We start from the raw sequence: 15,819 nt of genomic DNA, 5'->3' as shown, positions 1-15,819 counted from the left end.
AGCTCGTAAAGCTTAGGTTTTTTAGTAGTAGATATATATATATATATTGTACATATGGATTTAGTTTTTATCTTTAGCGCAACTAACTATAAGCAACGTACCGCGTGGCAACATTTTACTATATAAATAAATAAAAATATATATGTTTATAAAAGACTTGTGTGAGAATAAGTGGCATTATCGATCACCGTTATTAAATTGTTCGATAGATTGTAATTATTATTACATTAAGTACTAGTCGACAACTTGTATATAATAAACCTATACAAAAACTTGCAAAATTGGAATTATGAGGTAAGACTATTCAGATAACCTTTCTATAGTAGGTACAATTTTTACACGAGGATAAAAGGAAAACCTTAGCAATAGCAATAAATCAAATCAAGTATTTTTTTAGATAAAGTTAACCGGTCAATAGGTTGTAGCTTCACTAACCAAGGTATCAACGTGATTTAGAATGCAAAAATGAAGCGCATTATTTAAAAAAATACTTTGAGCAGACAAATAAGAAACTCACTAATAAGAACAACTTAGAAGTGATGTCAGGAGTTTTTAAAAAAAAAAGTGGTTGGCAACATAAAAACATGTCATAATGAGACAGAAATTATTAAGATGTCGTTAGTCGTTACCCGGCACTACCGTCGAAGAAAAAACGAAATTTTGAAGTGTGAAAAATGTCATGGTAAGCCATTGAAAGTTGAAGAAGATTGTTGTAAGTTAGTGGATAGACAGAATAATAGATATAAATCAAGCTCATAAATGGAGAAAACTATAGAAATACAAATAATGGAGCCAACAATGAAAACCAACAAAAACATTCCTGATTTCAAAATGTAAATAATAATATACGACACTTTTAGTTAAGTATTTATTAATTATAAGTTTTATAATAAATCTGAAGTGGAATAACTTAGAAACAAGCATAATTAATATTTAAAAAAAAAAATAGTTTTATAAATTAATTTATTCGTAATGAATATAAATAAATTACGTTTAGTCAAAGTTTTCTATAAGAATGTACATTGTGGTGAAAAATAATACGACTCTATCTGATAAAGAAAAAATACATGTATGTAATTTATAGAACCGTGCCATGTAAAATAGCACTTATTTTACACACTAAATGCATAATAGTAAATTATGATAAGTATATTTATAAAATATTGAACATTCAAAAGTGTGTTCAGTTTGGCACTTACATCATTTTATCAAAACTGGTATAAAGTTTGGTGCTTTATGCACACGTTGACGTCTTTACTCGCTATATGATAATGGTTTATTTGGTTGCCACGTGTATTGATGTATTGGATCGTTAGTCTTAGATATCATTAAGAGTGTATAGTTAAAAAAATATGTTGAATTGAAACTATTTATTAAAGTGAATATTATATTCTTTGAAATTTCCCTGTAATATATCAAACTATGCACATTTTAATACTAATGTGCTAAAAAAAAATCGTCATTTTGTACATGCATTTTTAACATTTTTTTTTTTTAGAGGTCATCGATTTAATATTATAACACACTGTTAAGTGGGATAACGTGCACAAGATTTATTAGTACCAATATGGAAATCGGGTAAACGAGTTTATTAAGAGTTGAGCATAAATATTTACTTGATACAAACACTCCAGTTAATGCGTGTACCGTCTTTATCATCTAAACCTACATAAGACGTATCGATTCATATTGGTTCATTACACTGTAAACTCGGGTAAACATACCAAGAAATAAACGCTCTCGATAATAGGGGTTCGACGGTAACGCAACTAATCTTCGAATTAACGGTCCGGCGATTTCTGAAATAAAACCTCACAATACGCCATATTATAGTCTGTCGCTATCACAGATACTGATAAATTTAACTGTGATATATGTATATTGAATATTGCGTTTTATGTTTTAATTTGCTTCTTGAAGCACAGTGAGGGAATGTATAAATTTGATTGAAGTACAATTTAATAATCTGGAACAACACAGTTCAATGAATACCATGTACTATTATTATAATCAACGCAAATCGAAGGTTGATGCTAACATAGTTTGCATGTGAATAGCTTTATAAACCCACGACGAACGCCTTAATATTATCAAATTAACTTAACGACATATTAACACTGGCGAAGAGTCAACTATTTCAGCCACTAAGCATAAAGTAATCTGTCATACCGTTGTAAAACGGTAAAATAGATGAATCAAAGTCGCCATTTTCCTAATAACAATGTCCTTGTACCTTAATATAAGTAGTTTGGAGACTCCGTCGCGTCGGTGGCATAGTTGTCGAAAATTCAGAAGTAAAGGCCAAACCTCGTACATTGTTTTACAAAGCCATGAAAACCAAAGTTGTTCAGTATTTATGTGTTTCAACTCAATGGCTTATTGAGTAAAAAATTACCAAATTTGTTTCCTACTTTCATCGTTGTATTTTAAACAGTAGTTTTTTTCTATCCCAAAACGTTTGTAATAAAACAAAAAAGTGTCATTGTCAGAATAATATAAAATAGATAAGGAAATAGGTGTAAAATTAGTAATACAAAAATATATACTTTAAAAAGCGTTGTTTAAGTATAGAAAACGGAGTGTACATAGGAATTGGATATTTTTCTGACTAGCCAATATCATATTTTATCATAAAACCAATGTAAAACGAGTGTCGTTATAATACAGATAAATAATAACGTAATTTTTTAAATATTTTCAGAAACATTATACACTGTTAATGTGTGCGGCTAGAAACAACCGATTGTCTGTCGTGAACTATTTGTTGGACAACATCGAAGACGTTGGCTTAGACGCATTTGATACGGATCATCAAACAGCGCTTCACCATGCTGCCATATCTGGTCACACCCATGTGGTGCGAAGATTAGTACACGCAGGGGCGAATACGAGTACCACGAATAAAGTAAGGAATCTCTAATTGAACTTTTTTTTTGTTCTCTAAAATAAACTATACAATGGTGGCTTAAAAAAAAACAATACTCCAGAAAACATTCCCAAAAGCGTTTCGATGTTACACCAGAACGTACATTTATTATCCATTAACGCATAACGTTTACGTTGTAAGTTCGAGTTTCAAGTTATTATCAGTAAGTAAAAGAAAGCCAGTACAGTGGGGACTAGTAGGTCACAGGTTTACAGGAATTATTATAACTAAAAGTGATAAAATCACTTTTAAGTAAACGCTTTGATGTTATTATGTGGATAGTAGGTTCAAACCAGTACAGTCCAAACCAAGCACATCGTAGTAAGAAAGTGTTAGACGTAAATCAGCAGTAGTAGTAAGTGAGTATAAGTAAGGGAGGTCCAGTGTTTGCAGATAAAAATAAAAATATCGATAAAATCTTTACAGCTAATGGAAAATTATGTGCTTAAAATTAATTTTTAGTTTTAGGGTTGATCGTTTGTCCATAAAAATGTATTATCATAGTTACCCTTAGATCATAAATAAAAAAATTATGAAAATCGTTTTCGGATACCTGTTGAATGTTGAATCACTCACGCATAGAAACCGACTACAGTTTAAATGTAATTTTCCTCTATTTTTTTTTTGTTTTTTCCTCAATTAAAAAAACAATGACTACAGATGTTTGAGAGGATTGTATACGTTATAGTCCCATGCTAGATCTACTTTCGGTCTAATTTAAAACCATAAAACTTCACCTAAAAAAGCGAAATTAAGAAAAAGGTTTAGAAGTTGTCGTGGGTACTGACACAATTAAAACATCATTGTAAATACAATATCTTCTCAGCTACGAATCGGGGCCAATATATTTCTATATAATATAATAAATTCAGTGGCTATGCCTAGAGTACTTTATATCCAATTTCAATATAATATATAATCTCTCAGTCATTAAATCAACTATATCTACCTACGATGTGATAATAATGAAAAATAATGTTTTGTACTGAGAATGATGATTTTAATATTATCACACGAATTCGAGTACTTTACGGTTCGTGCGTAAGTCATTCTGGATGGACACGTAAATGGTATCTGATAAAAAGTAATGGCTGCAGGCACGCATACTACCGGATGATCTATTTTATGTTAAAGACACGACGAGACTTTCGCGGAAAAAAATACAATTTTATAGTTTTTCTTAAAACATTTTATTAAAACACCGTGCAATATTAAATATATTACCATTTAATATTAAAAAATTAGCAAATATTTACCTTTATTAATATTTTCCAGAGCGCCATCAACTTTTGAAACTAACGTAAATATTTTATTAACTTTTTAAAAGAAGAATAATTTGCTGAACATTTTGAATGATCAATAATCCGTTTTCGTTAATAATTTAAAATTAATCAGAGTTTAAAATATAGGACGGGAAATGGTGTGTGGTTAACTAATGCAAAAAGATAAATTTAATACTAATTGATTCTGTATTGAAAAAAAAACCCCGACTTATACTTTAAAAGTAATTATTCAAAACTGACTATCGATCATTTAAAATGTTCATCAAATTATTTTTATTTCAAAAAAATAATTAAATATATACGTTTCCACTTAAGTTTCAAAAGCTGATAGCGCTCTGGATAACTCTAAAACAGGCAAATATTTGGTAGTTTTATATGTAATGTTAAAAAAAAAACATAACAAATTATTTTTTCAAAAAGAAGAACTTCAAAATTGTAATCATTTTTTTAGAAAATAGATTACCATACATTAAATTACCCTGTATGTATAGTTAATATATGTGAAAAATAAAGAGCTAAAAGGAAATACAAATGTTTAACCTTCATAATAATAATAAATAAAACACGATAATGTACAGTCGAGTCGCAATTCATAAAAAACTCGATTACTTGAAGCCCATGCCCTAAATTTAGTTTCACTATAATCATTACAGGTATTCCGTATTTTGTGGGTTCGAATTGTTTTACCCCCCAAAGTGTGCCATTCTTGTCATTTAAATTTAATTACATTAAGAAAGTTAAAGCAAAGCGCATTCGGAAAAAAAAAACATTTTAATTTCATTAACAACAATTGCTGAGATAAAATTAATTTAACGAGCGGTAGACAATGTGGATGGGAATAAAAATAAAACATTTCAAAATAGTTTAGTATACTTGTAAGTAGTACACTATAAGTTAGTACACTTATCATCTATCCGGGGGATTAAGACATTTAAAAAAAAGTACACATAACATTTAAAAAGCTAAACAATTAATGCATGTTAATTTAAAGATACTATTGAGAATGTTAAGAAAATAATATATGGAGGTAGGTGAAAAATAGAAACATGGTGTTGTTTTTAAATAGATAATTTGTAAATGTATAATCAAGTGATTTCAACTCAATGATAAAACAATTCTTTTTTAATGAGAAAATCTTGGAAGTAAACAAAATAAAGAAAGAGTCAAAATTTTAAAATATTTGAAGTATATTCAAATATTAAGGTTAATGAAAAACATAAACCATTTAATTCCTTAAGAAATCAACTGGAAATACTGTGTAATCTCATTGATTAAACATCATTTTTTAATTAATAATAAATTAACTATTGAAAAATTCATGAAATAACTTGAAGGTGATTTTTGGTTTCTTAGACTTTGAGTTTATATTTATATTGTCTGTACTTATAATACTGGTTGTATATATTTTTGTTATGATAAGAAAAAAAACAACTTTGTAAAAAACTTCAAGTACAAAATATCATGTTAGTCAATCGCGTTTAATAGCGGTACATATGCACTACAATATAATATAGTCTCTAAATTCTCAACTCATTTAACAGGAATAAAGGTTGTGTTTCTAAAGTATATTTATTTCATGACCAAAGGGCAAAGGGGATTGACATATGGGCATTAAATACAAGCCAACGACTGAGTGGAGAGTAATATGACCCCGGCCTCGGTGAATAATGACTGACACCGTCTCTGGTCACTAATCACGTAACAACCAACAGCAGACTAATTATAAAGCTGCTAACGGAAAACGCCTACTCCATCAAATTTACAAGAAAAGGAAAACAACGGCGTTATAAAATTATTAGTTTTATTAGTGTTTTCGCTGTGGTAATGTGAAACTTACATTCAGTTTATCAGATTAGATTACATTGTGATTTGTGAATAGTTCTATTTTTTAAACTGTCTAAAGTCTTTTGTATTTAATCGACCGGTAGGTTTGAACTATAGATTTCAACTAACAGCTTGGAATACAATGTCCTAAATTGAATGACTATTAATCATTGCAAAATGTTTAGACCTGTGTCCTACCCCGTCTAAACTTACTTGAATGGTAGGTATTATGCACAACGTACGATTTGTTTTTACTCGACTAAACACAAAAAGGTTGGTTGTTTTTTTGTCAACTTAATCAAATTTTTACTTCTCCAAGGCTAATTTATTTGTCGTAATAAACTTAACTTATATTTTTCTGAATTAATTCGATGAATAAGAAACACAATATTCTATGAATATTCCGTTTTCATCATGGTAATCAGTAAAACTCAATGCAAACTAAACAGTCATGTTTAAAAACTCTTAAACATTACTCTAAAATGTTTTAACATATTTTAATTATTTTTTTTGCTTAACGTTTAAATATCCTTATTAAAGAGCTCGTTATACTAACAATGTCAAGACAAGCAACTTGAGTTATAACATCAAAAATTAATAGGCATGTTAGGTAGTCCTTAATTTTTAATAAATAATTATAAGGGTTAATTAATTTGATGTCATTAACAGTAACATAATACCTATATAATCATTTTGGTTTAAACATGTTTTATATAGTGTTAAAACTTGTGAAAAGTATACTAAAATTAATATACAACATTTTTATGTCATTTGATGTATTACTTATTGTTATTATTAATGCAAAAATATTGTCAAAACTTTATTGTTTTCAATTGTTTTTTTTTATAACTATTATACTATAATCTATATTCACATTTTTTTAATATATACCCTCTAAAAGGAAGCCCAAGTTCACATAACGTCATACCATCATGTTAAAATATTGCATTGTAATAGTATATTGTAAATGGCTTGGAGTTACATTATAAACTTTACAATTTACTAAAACAAAATTCCACTATCCATCATTTGCACAACTATGAGACATAATATTTTGTCATTTTTAGAGAATATAACATAGGGAAAAGTGTTGTAAATACAGCTGTTTAATGTTTTCATAAAATACTTTATTACTTATATTAAACGTGTAATATTATGAGTTTAATCACAAGCCCTGCGGCGTTACTGAATAATTATTAAGTTGTACGCACACAGCTGTTTCCCTAAATAACTTTAGCATTCCCAAAACGTGAATTCCTCTGGAAGAGGTACTTGAAGTTTAAAGTTTGAATTTATATTTAAATTGTCTTTAATTTACAGCAAGGAAGAACACCACTTCATTCGGCATGTGAAAAGGGTCATGTGGATGTCGTGGACTTTTTACTTGGTCACGGTGCTGATATGTTAGCTAGAGATGAGGAGCAAAACAGTCCGTTACACGTAGCTGTAGAAAACAAGCAAACCCACGTAGTCCAAATGTTATTAGAAGCAGGCAACCCTACGAATCTAGAAAATAGTGTAAGTATTCAAACGGTATTAAAACACCAATAATTGTTGTATGATTGGAAAAGTTTATTTTCAACAAAATGTTCACTCTTGAACATTTGCACTTTAATTACAAATACATTTAATTTAATTAAAAGCTGAACGTCAGTGACTCAAATATAAATGAAAATAAGACAATGGTAATTTAATGATATTTAACAAAATTAACTTAACCTCACCTCATATATAACTTAAAATATTTATATTTCATGTAAATTAAACATTGTCGTTATATTTTCAAAAGTATTTACTGAATATATTTAAATACGATGAAATAAAACAAAAAAATAATTCTGAAATAAAATCATCTGAAACGTGACTAGGTTTCATATCTCGTGTGAGCCGCTATATTATTATTGTTAGATTTGAATATTTAAATACTACCGAGAAAGGGACAAAAAGTGATGACTAAAAGGGTTAGTTGTAAACTATTCTGTCGTTTGTTTGAAATGAGTTATTGTATTGTTCAACGCTCTTTGACGTTCAACAACAATTTTCTCTATATTGTTCAAGTTTGTTGATTAAATAAAGTCTATCAAAAAACAATACAGCCAAAAGAACAATACAAAAATATTAAATTAAAAAAGTAATTAATTGATTTTAACGAGTCGTTGTAAGAAAAACAAAACGTTTATTATCATAATACAGTAGTTTATTGATATATCGATCTCTACTGTCTAAAGTGTATCACTATATTGTCCCTTTGTTATATCTAATATAGCTTTTTTTAACTATGTAGGAGCCATTATGTATTTAATTGGTGGTCTTTATAATTAATATAATAATTAGCATATAATAACTATTCAACATAAATGTTTCTAATTTTTTTGTTTTTTCCTTGTGTATTTGTGTTCATCTACTATTTATTTTTAATTAAACTGTCAAACTGTCATTTATTCTAAAATCTAGATCTTGTTTTTGTTATTAATGTAAAATAATATTCAAGAACATTGATAAAATCATAGGCACTAGTAAACAACATTATACCTATTTATTATCATTCGCCGACTAATGAGTTTAGACACGCTATTTAAAGTTTATGTGCCCAACTATAATGTAAACATGTTAATGAATAAATGTATTTAGATATTGTAGAAACAAAATACAAGTAATTAACTGAAAACAGAAAGTGGTTTTGAAAGATATTATACAAACATTTCTACATAAAGTATTTACCATAGTGCTAAATGAGGATAAATGCAAAACTACAATTATCTTTTAAACTCATGTTGGCCTACATTTTAGTTTTAATTCAAATTTACTACACAAACCAAAGTACTAATCAAAAATATATTGAGTTTTAACAAAATAAAATTCGGTGGTGTTAGAGAAAAACGGGTCAAGTCATAAAATTGTGATTTTTGGGTTGTGTACCAAACTTGTTATGGACTTTATTAAAACTTGTTAAAAAAAATTGTTTTTTGTTAAAAATACTGCAGATAATTCTATGGTAATTAAAACCATAAATTGTTTATGGTCAAAAATCAAGTTAATCACTAATAAACCATACTAGTTTGGCCAACCGCCAATTGGAAAATAAATAAATTATTCCATTTTGTCCTAACATCACAGAAGGACGGCTTATATAACTTAATATCTATTATTTTAAGGATACCACCATGATTAATAGTTGCTTAGGTAATAAAGGATGTTTTGTTGAATTCATGACAATTATTTTGCCGCTAAGTCGAAAGCGATTAAATTATTTAATTTTGGGCCTATCTGCTGATAATTAAAATAATATAAACTTAACATATTAAGCAAATACCATAATAAGAATTTGAAATTATTATCCTCTGAATTTATTTTTAAGAGTATTTTACATACGTTATCAAAAGTCAAGCATACAGTAAACAAATGCTATGGACATTTTAGCTTGTGGCAGGTAATATTTCACGATTTTTTTTGTGACACAAAATCAGTGTACTGACTGATTTATTATATTGACGTAGTATTTTCAAAGAGTTTTTTTTAAAAATTTGTGCTAAAAATTATTATACATGTACCTTTTAGCGATAATATTTCAATAGCATTGTACCACTTTACAACTAGTATTATGACACAAGTACCAAATAATTGAATATTGACAATGGTTGGCTACAGTTACCAGTATTACTTACTAAAAACTTGTTTTATGTACCATGTTACCGTACCAAAAGCTTCTTCGAATAACTTTCTCTGTATACCATTTAAGAATTAATAAAAATCATTATCACGGAAATATTGCTTTATTATTGTTTTTTCATTTAATTCAAGTAAATTAATTAACTGAAAATATGAACACAGACACAATGACGATTAACTAAAAAAAAAGGTTTAGTTTACACATTTGTTTTTTTTTTCTTTATTAATATATACACAATCTGTACCGTATCTTCTTTATTATAAAAACTTTATTAAACCGAGTTGGTAGATTTGGCTATTTTAAAAAAAATACTTGATTAATTATATCACTTGATTACATCCAGGGTTAAATCGCTTAATGTATGCACATACAAATTAACTGATAATAAGCGCAAAGCAAATAACAAATATTATGGCTGTATAAATAAATTACATATTATAATGCGAGTTCAAGGATTATTTTCCAGCTTGATAATCGTGCTTTATATATTATTTATGTTTATTTAGAAAGGTCTGACTGCTCTCCACATAGCCAGTAGCCACGGATGCCGAGGGATAGTCGAAATGCTTTTAGCAACAGACTGTGATACCGACCGACAAAGCAAAGTAAAATACTGTCATTACTTACAATCAATTTTGAATTTGCTAGTGGCGCGCGTATAGAGATATAGGCACGTCGGTTGACACTCCTTTTACAAATAAATAGTGTTTTGGGTATTTCGAGGTATAATTTAAAGGGCCAAAGGACGGTCTTTTGAGAATAATATTCACCACTTCATCTCAAATGTCAACATACCACAGTGCGACATTGGATTTAGCACAATAAGGTGCAAGGGTTCGATTCTTGTATACTACAAGCATACATTGTCCCCTCATTCCCGTACACAAGCCCTGCTAATTTGTAGGGATAACACCATAAGTCAGATCGTTATCCTAAAAGTGTGTTTAAAATATTCATGGGTATGGGAGTGTTAATAGATAAAAATCATGTAAATAAAAACATTAGTGTGTGCCACCGAAAACCATACTTGTTAGAATTATGCCTTAAAAAAATAATTAAAAAATAATGTTTAAATTTTGACAGAACGGAAATACACCTTTACACATGGCTTGTTTGTCAAATAATGTAGTGATCGCCGAAATACTCATTAATAAAGGAGCCAATCTTAACGCACTAAATACGGTAAAACTATGTATTATATGTCATATATATGTTCCATATGTTATATTTTTATTAATGTTCAATTATATAATATGTACATGACATCTTGATAATTTCTAATAATGTTTATTTTTAATAATATTTTACAGAGATTACAGTCACCAATACATATCGCAGCGGAACAAGGGTACTCAGAAATTTGTAAATTATTATTAAGTGCTGGAGCAAACATCGAACAAAGAGAACAAGTAAAATATAATTTCTCATTTAAATCACGATTTAACCTATATTGAATATATAAAAAAAAACATATTAATAATATACTTAAATAAAAATGTAAAATAAAAATAAATATTAATAAAACATCTAAAACAATAGGGGTTTCCTAAAACTACATTAACATTAGTTGAATCTGTTCTGATTTGTATAATATAAATAACACATTCGATTTTCAAAAAATGTTAGTTCATCTAATTTTAGTATAGTACAAACATATATGCTCCCATAAGTAAGCATAATAAAGTACTTCAATATGCATTATAAACGTACACACAATTTTGACTAATCAATTTAAAAACCGTTAATTTTTCGTTTTTTTTGTTTGTTTGTTATTATTACATTAAACATTAATTTTACAACCTATGTTTTACCATCATAGTTTTGTTTTATAATAAATAAATAGTAAATCTGTAAATATAAATATGACTGCACGTTAGTAGATATAGCATACATAATAAATTGATGTTTTGAAATTCAGGGTGGGAAAACGCCACTGTACATAGCAGCTAGAGGAAGTTTCACCGCCATAGTAGACATGATAATAAAGACAGCTCGTCTGGAGTATACGCCAAAGGTGAAAAATTGTAAAACCTAATAAATTACAGACAGTCGTGTTTATATTGTAAGGACGGATTTGTATTTTTCTATTAGAAAGGAACCGTACCGAAAACGCCTGAAGAACGAAGAAAGTGGAAATGCAATCCTGATTTAGACGTTTCAATAACACTACAGGAGACTGATGAAAATTTGGACATGATTTTACAAAAGTTGGCACACAAACAACTGAGTCCCGGGGAATGGAAAAAACTGGCTCATTTGTGGGCGTTTACCGACGAACAAATCAAAGCCATAGAACATCAGTATACAGGTACATTAGTAAATGATTTAATGGCATTCAATGTGTTAATTACAGCCAATATTTAAATAACAATATTATATTTGAAGAAACACAAAATATAATTTAAATTACCTAACTTGTACCCAATTTTAATAAATATTATACCTAATAGTTTTGATTTACTAAACAATTATATTGAGATTTCGATTCTGGTTTATTAGATATAAAACTTAATGGCATTAACGAGGACTTATGATTAGGTTTAAAATATTCATACATAGCATGTTGTATGATAGAGATTATGTTATGTTATTTTTAGTTTACTTTATTTTTTATAAAGTTTAAACTATATCCGAATGTATAAAAAAGTGATTCGACGGAGAAGAACAAAAATATTCAAACAAATTTGACTGTTTTGAAGTCCATTTCGTGGGTTTATAATGGTTTTTTCATGTCACAAGATTTGCTGACGTTTCCCTTTTTTTATTATGTATTTTTCAATCATATTTCGGGTAGATTCCGTGTTATGTATTTGAGTATTCACCCAACAAATAACCTTCCAATCCCAAACAAAATACACGGATGCGATTTTTTTTTTTTTTTAAACAAAATTACCAAACTGTTTCACTGAGTGAAAATGAAACGTAAAAAAATATTATAAAATCCTTATTTTTTTCACCAATATGAATATGGAATTTCTATAGCTGCTTAAATAATAAAGAAATATACGTTATACATGATTATTATTATTAAAAAATTAATGAATGGATATTGTTTTTAAAAAAATAACAGAAGATAAAAAAATAATAGTTTTAAAACAAATTACTAAATAAGAATTAAAAATTTAGTTAAAGTTTATAATGTTGTATGAACATCATTAAAATACATTCTATAATTAAATTCTTTACAATTATTTCAGACTTCAGTCATAATAATATCGTTTATTTTCATACTGTTTTCTTCTGTGTAGACTTTCTTGTTTTTTAAATCTATGATCTATGTTTTACACTTTTAAATTACCTAAGTTTTTAATTATAATAAAAAATGACAGTAGTGTGTTATTTATCTTTTAGTAATATTAACAGCTATATAACTTTTTTACAAATATACAGTTAGTTCTAGAATGACTGATACCGCCTACAATATTCATATAGTTTTGATGAAAAACAAATATTGAAAACGCTTTTATTTTTAAGAAGTGATATATAAATGAATTTCCCCATGTTGTATAATTTGTAATTTTTACATTATTTTTGATACATATTTACTTGTAGTAAAACGAATGAGTTTGATTGACTTTTGATTGATTGTAAATAGTATAAACTATATTCATAAAAATAACAAGGTACATAATATAATAGCTTTATAAAAAGATATATTTTGGACAGTTGACAACTGATCTATTAGCTTTTATTAAAACTCTAAAATGTTAATTGGTCGATATTTTATATTATAATATACTTTTTAATAAAATATAACATACGTGATATATTATTATTATTTACAGGTCCTTCTAGTTACAAGCAACATGGTTACAGGATGTTAAGAATTTGGGTAGACAGTTTAGGTTCTGATCTTGATCCAATCGACGAGCTAATTGATAGTCTTAACACTATTGAAAAAAAAACTCTAGCCGGTAAATATATTTTGTATTCTTAAAAATATGATTAGGTTAATTTTATTTAAAAATTAACTCATTTTTATACGTACAGCAGTACATACTAACCTACCATTTTACCCATATTAAAAGCCTTATTTAAATATATGTTATGCCTGAGGTAACAAATGTTAAAACACAACCAATTCAAATTTCCATAATTTTAAAACTCTTAAGTGATTAGCATAATAACTAGACTGTATCCGAAAAAAAAAGTTTTTTTCTTATAGGTCTGTATGTAAATGTAATATAAAATAAAATATTATATTATAATAATATATTGTATTATTAATTTAATATATTAATGCTAGAAAATTCAATTAAAAAAAAAATTTTTAATAAATTTGAATTGTCGAACGAATCCATTAAAACAATCGGTTATGATTTTTCTCAATATTTCATATGTATAATACAATTTTTGAATTTGATTTAAAGAGCCGAATTTAATAATTAAGCAACAGTGTTATCAGCATTTTAATCTAATTATTTACTTAATTTGCATTAAGTTTTAGTGAAAGCGGATTAACGACTGCTAACCAATGCCGTGTGTGAACCTAAAATAGGGGTTTAAACAATTAAATTTGAATATAAAAACTATGATTTTTTCTAATTGTGTGGTTTTTGTAGTAATTATAAAAAATCACAACGTTTCATCTATTATAATATGTATTGACGTTGTTTAAAACGCACTGCTTGTATCGTTTAAACCTTATCATTTCTAATTCCGTACTATATAAAAAGTAAGCGTTATCTTCTCTGATCTGACATTGCAAACAAACTTAACACACAAAAAACTGGTAGTAGTAGCACTAACAGCAAATGATTATTTACCTACCACGTTGGTAAATACGATTACTGCACTAAATAAACAATTTGAATTCCAATGGGACATGCTTCAAAATATTACCAAGAAATCCATCAAGTGAAAATAACTTCTGAATACTCTAAACATTTCAGTGGGTTAGCAAATACACTTGCTGCACTTGGCAGTTCTGAATTAATATTTGAAAATATATTCATATTTCACTACATTGTTCATGCCTGCAATAACTTATCGCAATCTTATCGGTTTATTTGATATTAAAGAACGGAATAATTAATATAACCAGAAACACCTTCAAATTCAATTACCAAACAGGTAAAAATACTGGAGCTGCACATAAACACACAGCCTCCCTTCAACTTCTTAATAATTTACACAAGACGTTTCAGAAGACTGAAGCTGTTTGTCTTTGTCTAATTAGATTAAGAATTGAGGTTACTTAGTACTTCACCTGAATTCCCCAAATGTTTTTATAAATATTTTTACTTCTTGTATGCATATTCTCTTTGGTATGTATTTATAAGCGCGTTGAATGTCTAAATACAAATGCCCTTAGGCGATAAAAAAGAAAATTGTTTTTAAAAAATACTAAAAATAGAATACAAAACATTTACCTAATTTTGTAGCTAAAAAAAATATTAAACCAATAATTTTGAAGACGTGTCATTTTTTAACATATTAAGTTAATTTCTACTTAAAACTAACTGCAGTACAGGATTAAATAATTTACTGTTTTCGAATTAAATTGATGTAATATTTATGACTTTGACAGACCCTTGGGCAACGCTCGGGTATGAATTTTAATAATTTAGTTCACATAAATAATAACGTAGGTTATAAAATATTTACACATGGTTAGCTACAGTTAGGAATACGGAATAAAATTAAAAAATGAATTAATATATTTATTTATTTACTTGATTTAGTATACTATATATTTTGTTCATGTCGCAAATCATAGACCATGTACAGATAAAAGATATAATTTTTATTAAAACTAAATATAGTTTATCATTTTATTATAGTTTCATATCTCTTATGGTTGGATATTAAATTAATATTGAGTAAATTTAATTTGTTGAGTGTCTCTTACGTTCTAATAAATTCAATGTGGATGGCTAATGGAGTGTTCATTGGTTAATTGTATTAAATTTAATACTCAACACTTCTCGAAGGGAATACTGTTGTCAGTTGAATACATTATAATTAGCTGTGCATAACCGTTAATACGATAACGTTTCATAGACCAAACTGACAATTATGACATGTAAGTAAAATTAATAGCCTCTTAATAACTAAAGTCTATTATGTGATTATTTTTATTAATTTCAAGGACGCAGATTCCAAAATTTATATGT

General features: G+C 27.6%; 1 protein-coding gene across 3 annotated transcripts in view; it reads left to right on the top strand.

Annotated features, from left to right (window-relative positions):
* Positions 1-15,819, top strand: part of LOC126846875 (ankyrin repeat and death domain-containing protein 1A-like) — a 44,573-nt gene that overhangs the window by 26,261 nt on the left and 2,493 nt on the right. For all 3 annotated transcript variants that reach the window (XM_050586714.1, XM_050586715.1, XM_050586711.1), the window contains 8 exons: positions 2,702-2,905; positions 7,354-7,551; positions 10,210-10,308; positions 10,787-10,885; positions 11,014-11,112; positions 11,622-11,717; positions 11,795-12,011; positions 13,489-13,617. In XM_050586714.1, the coding sequence (XP_050442671.1) occupies positions 2,702-2,905; positions 7,354-7,551; positions 10,210-10,308; positions 10,787-10,885; positions 11,014-11,112; positions 11,622-11,717; positions 11,795-12,011; positions 13,489-13,617 (1,141 nt within the window). The remainder of the gene's footprint in view (positions 1-2,701; positions 2,906-7,353; positions 7,552-10,209; positions 10,309-10,786; positions 10,886-11,013; positions 11,113-11,621; positions 11,718-11,794; positions 12,012-13,488; positions 13,618-15,819) is intronic.

Source organism: Adelges cooleyi, unplaced genomic scaffold (genome assembly GCF_023614345.1).
Source record: "Adelges cooleyi isolate 19-005CV unplaced genomic scaffold, UGA_ACOO_1.1 ACOO_flye_CR_arks_rails_tigmint_CR_PRNA_9, whole genome shotgun sequence".
In the NCBI taxonomy this organism is placed as follows: domain Eukaryota; kingdom Metazoa; phylum Arthropoda; class Insecta; order Hemiptera; family Adelgidae; genus Adelges; species Adelges cooleyi.
Note: the sequence above shows the minus strand (reverse complement) of the source record. Positions and strands in the feature narration are given on the sequence as shown.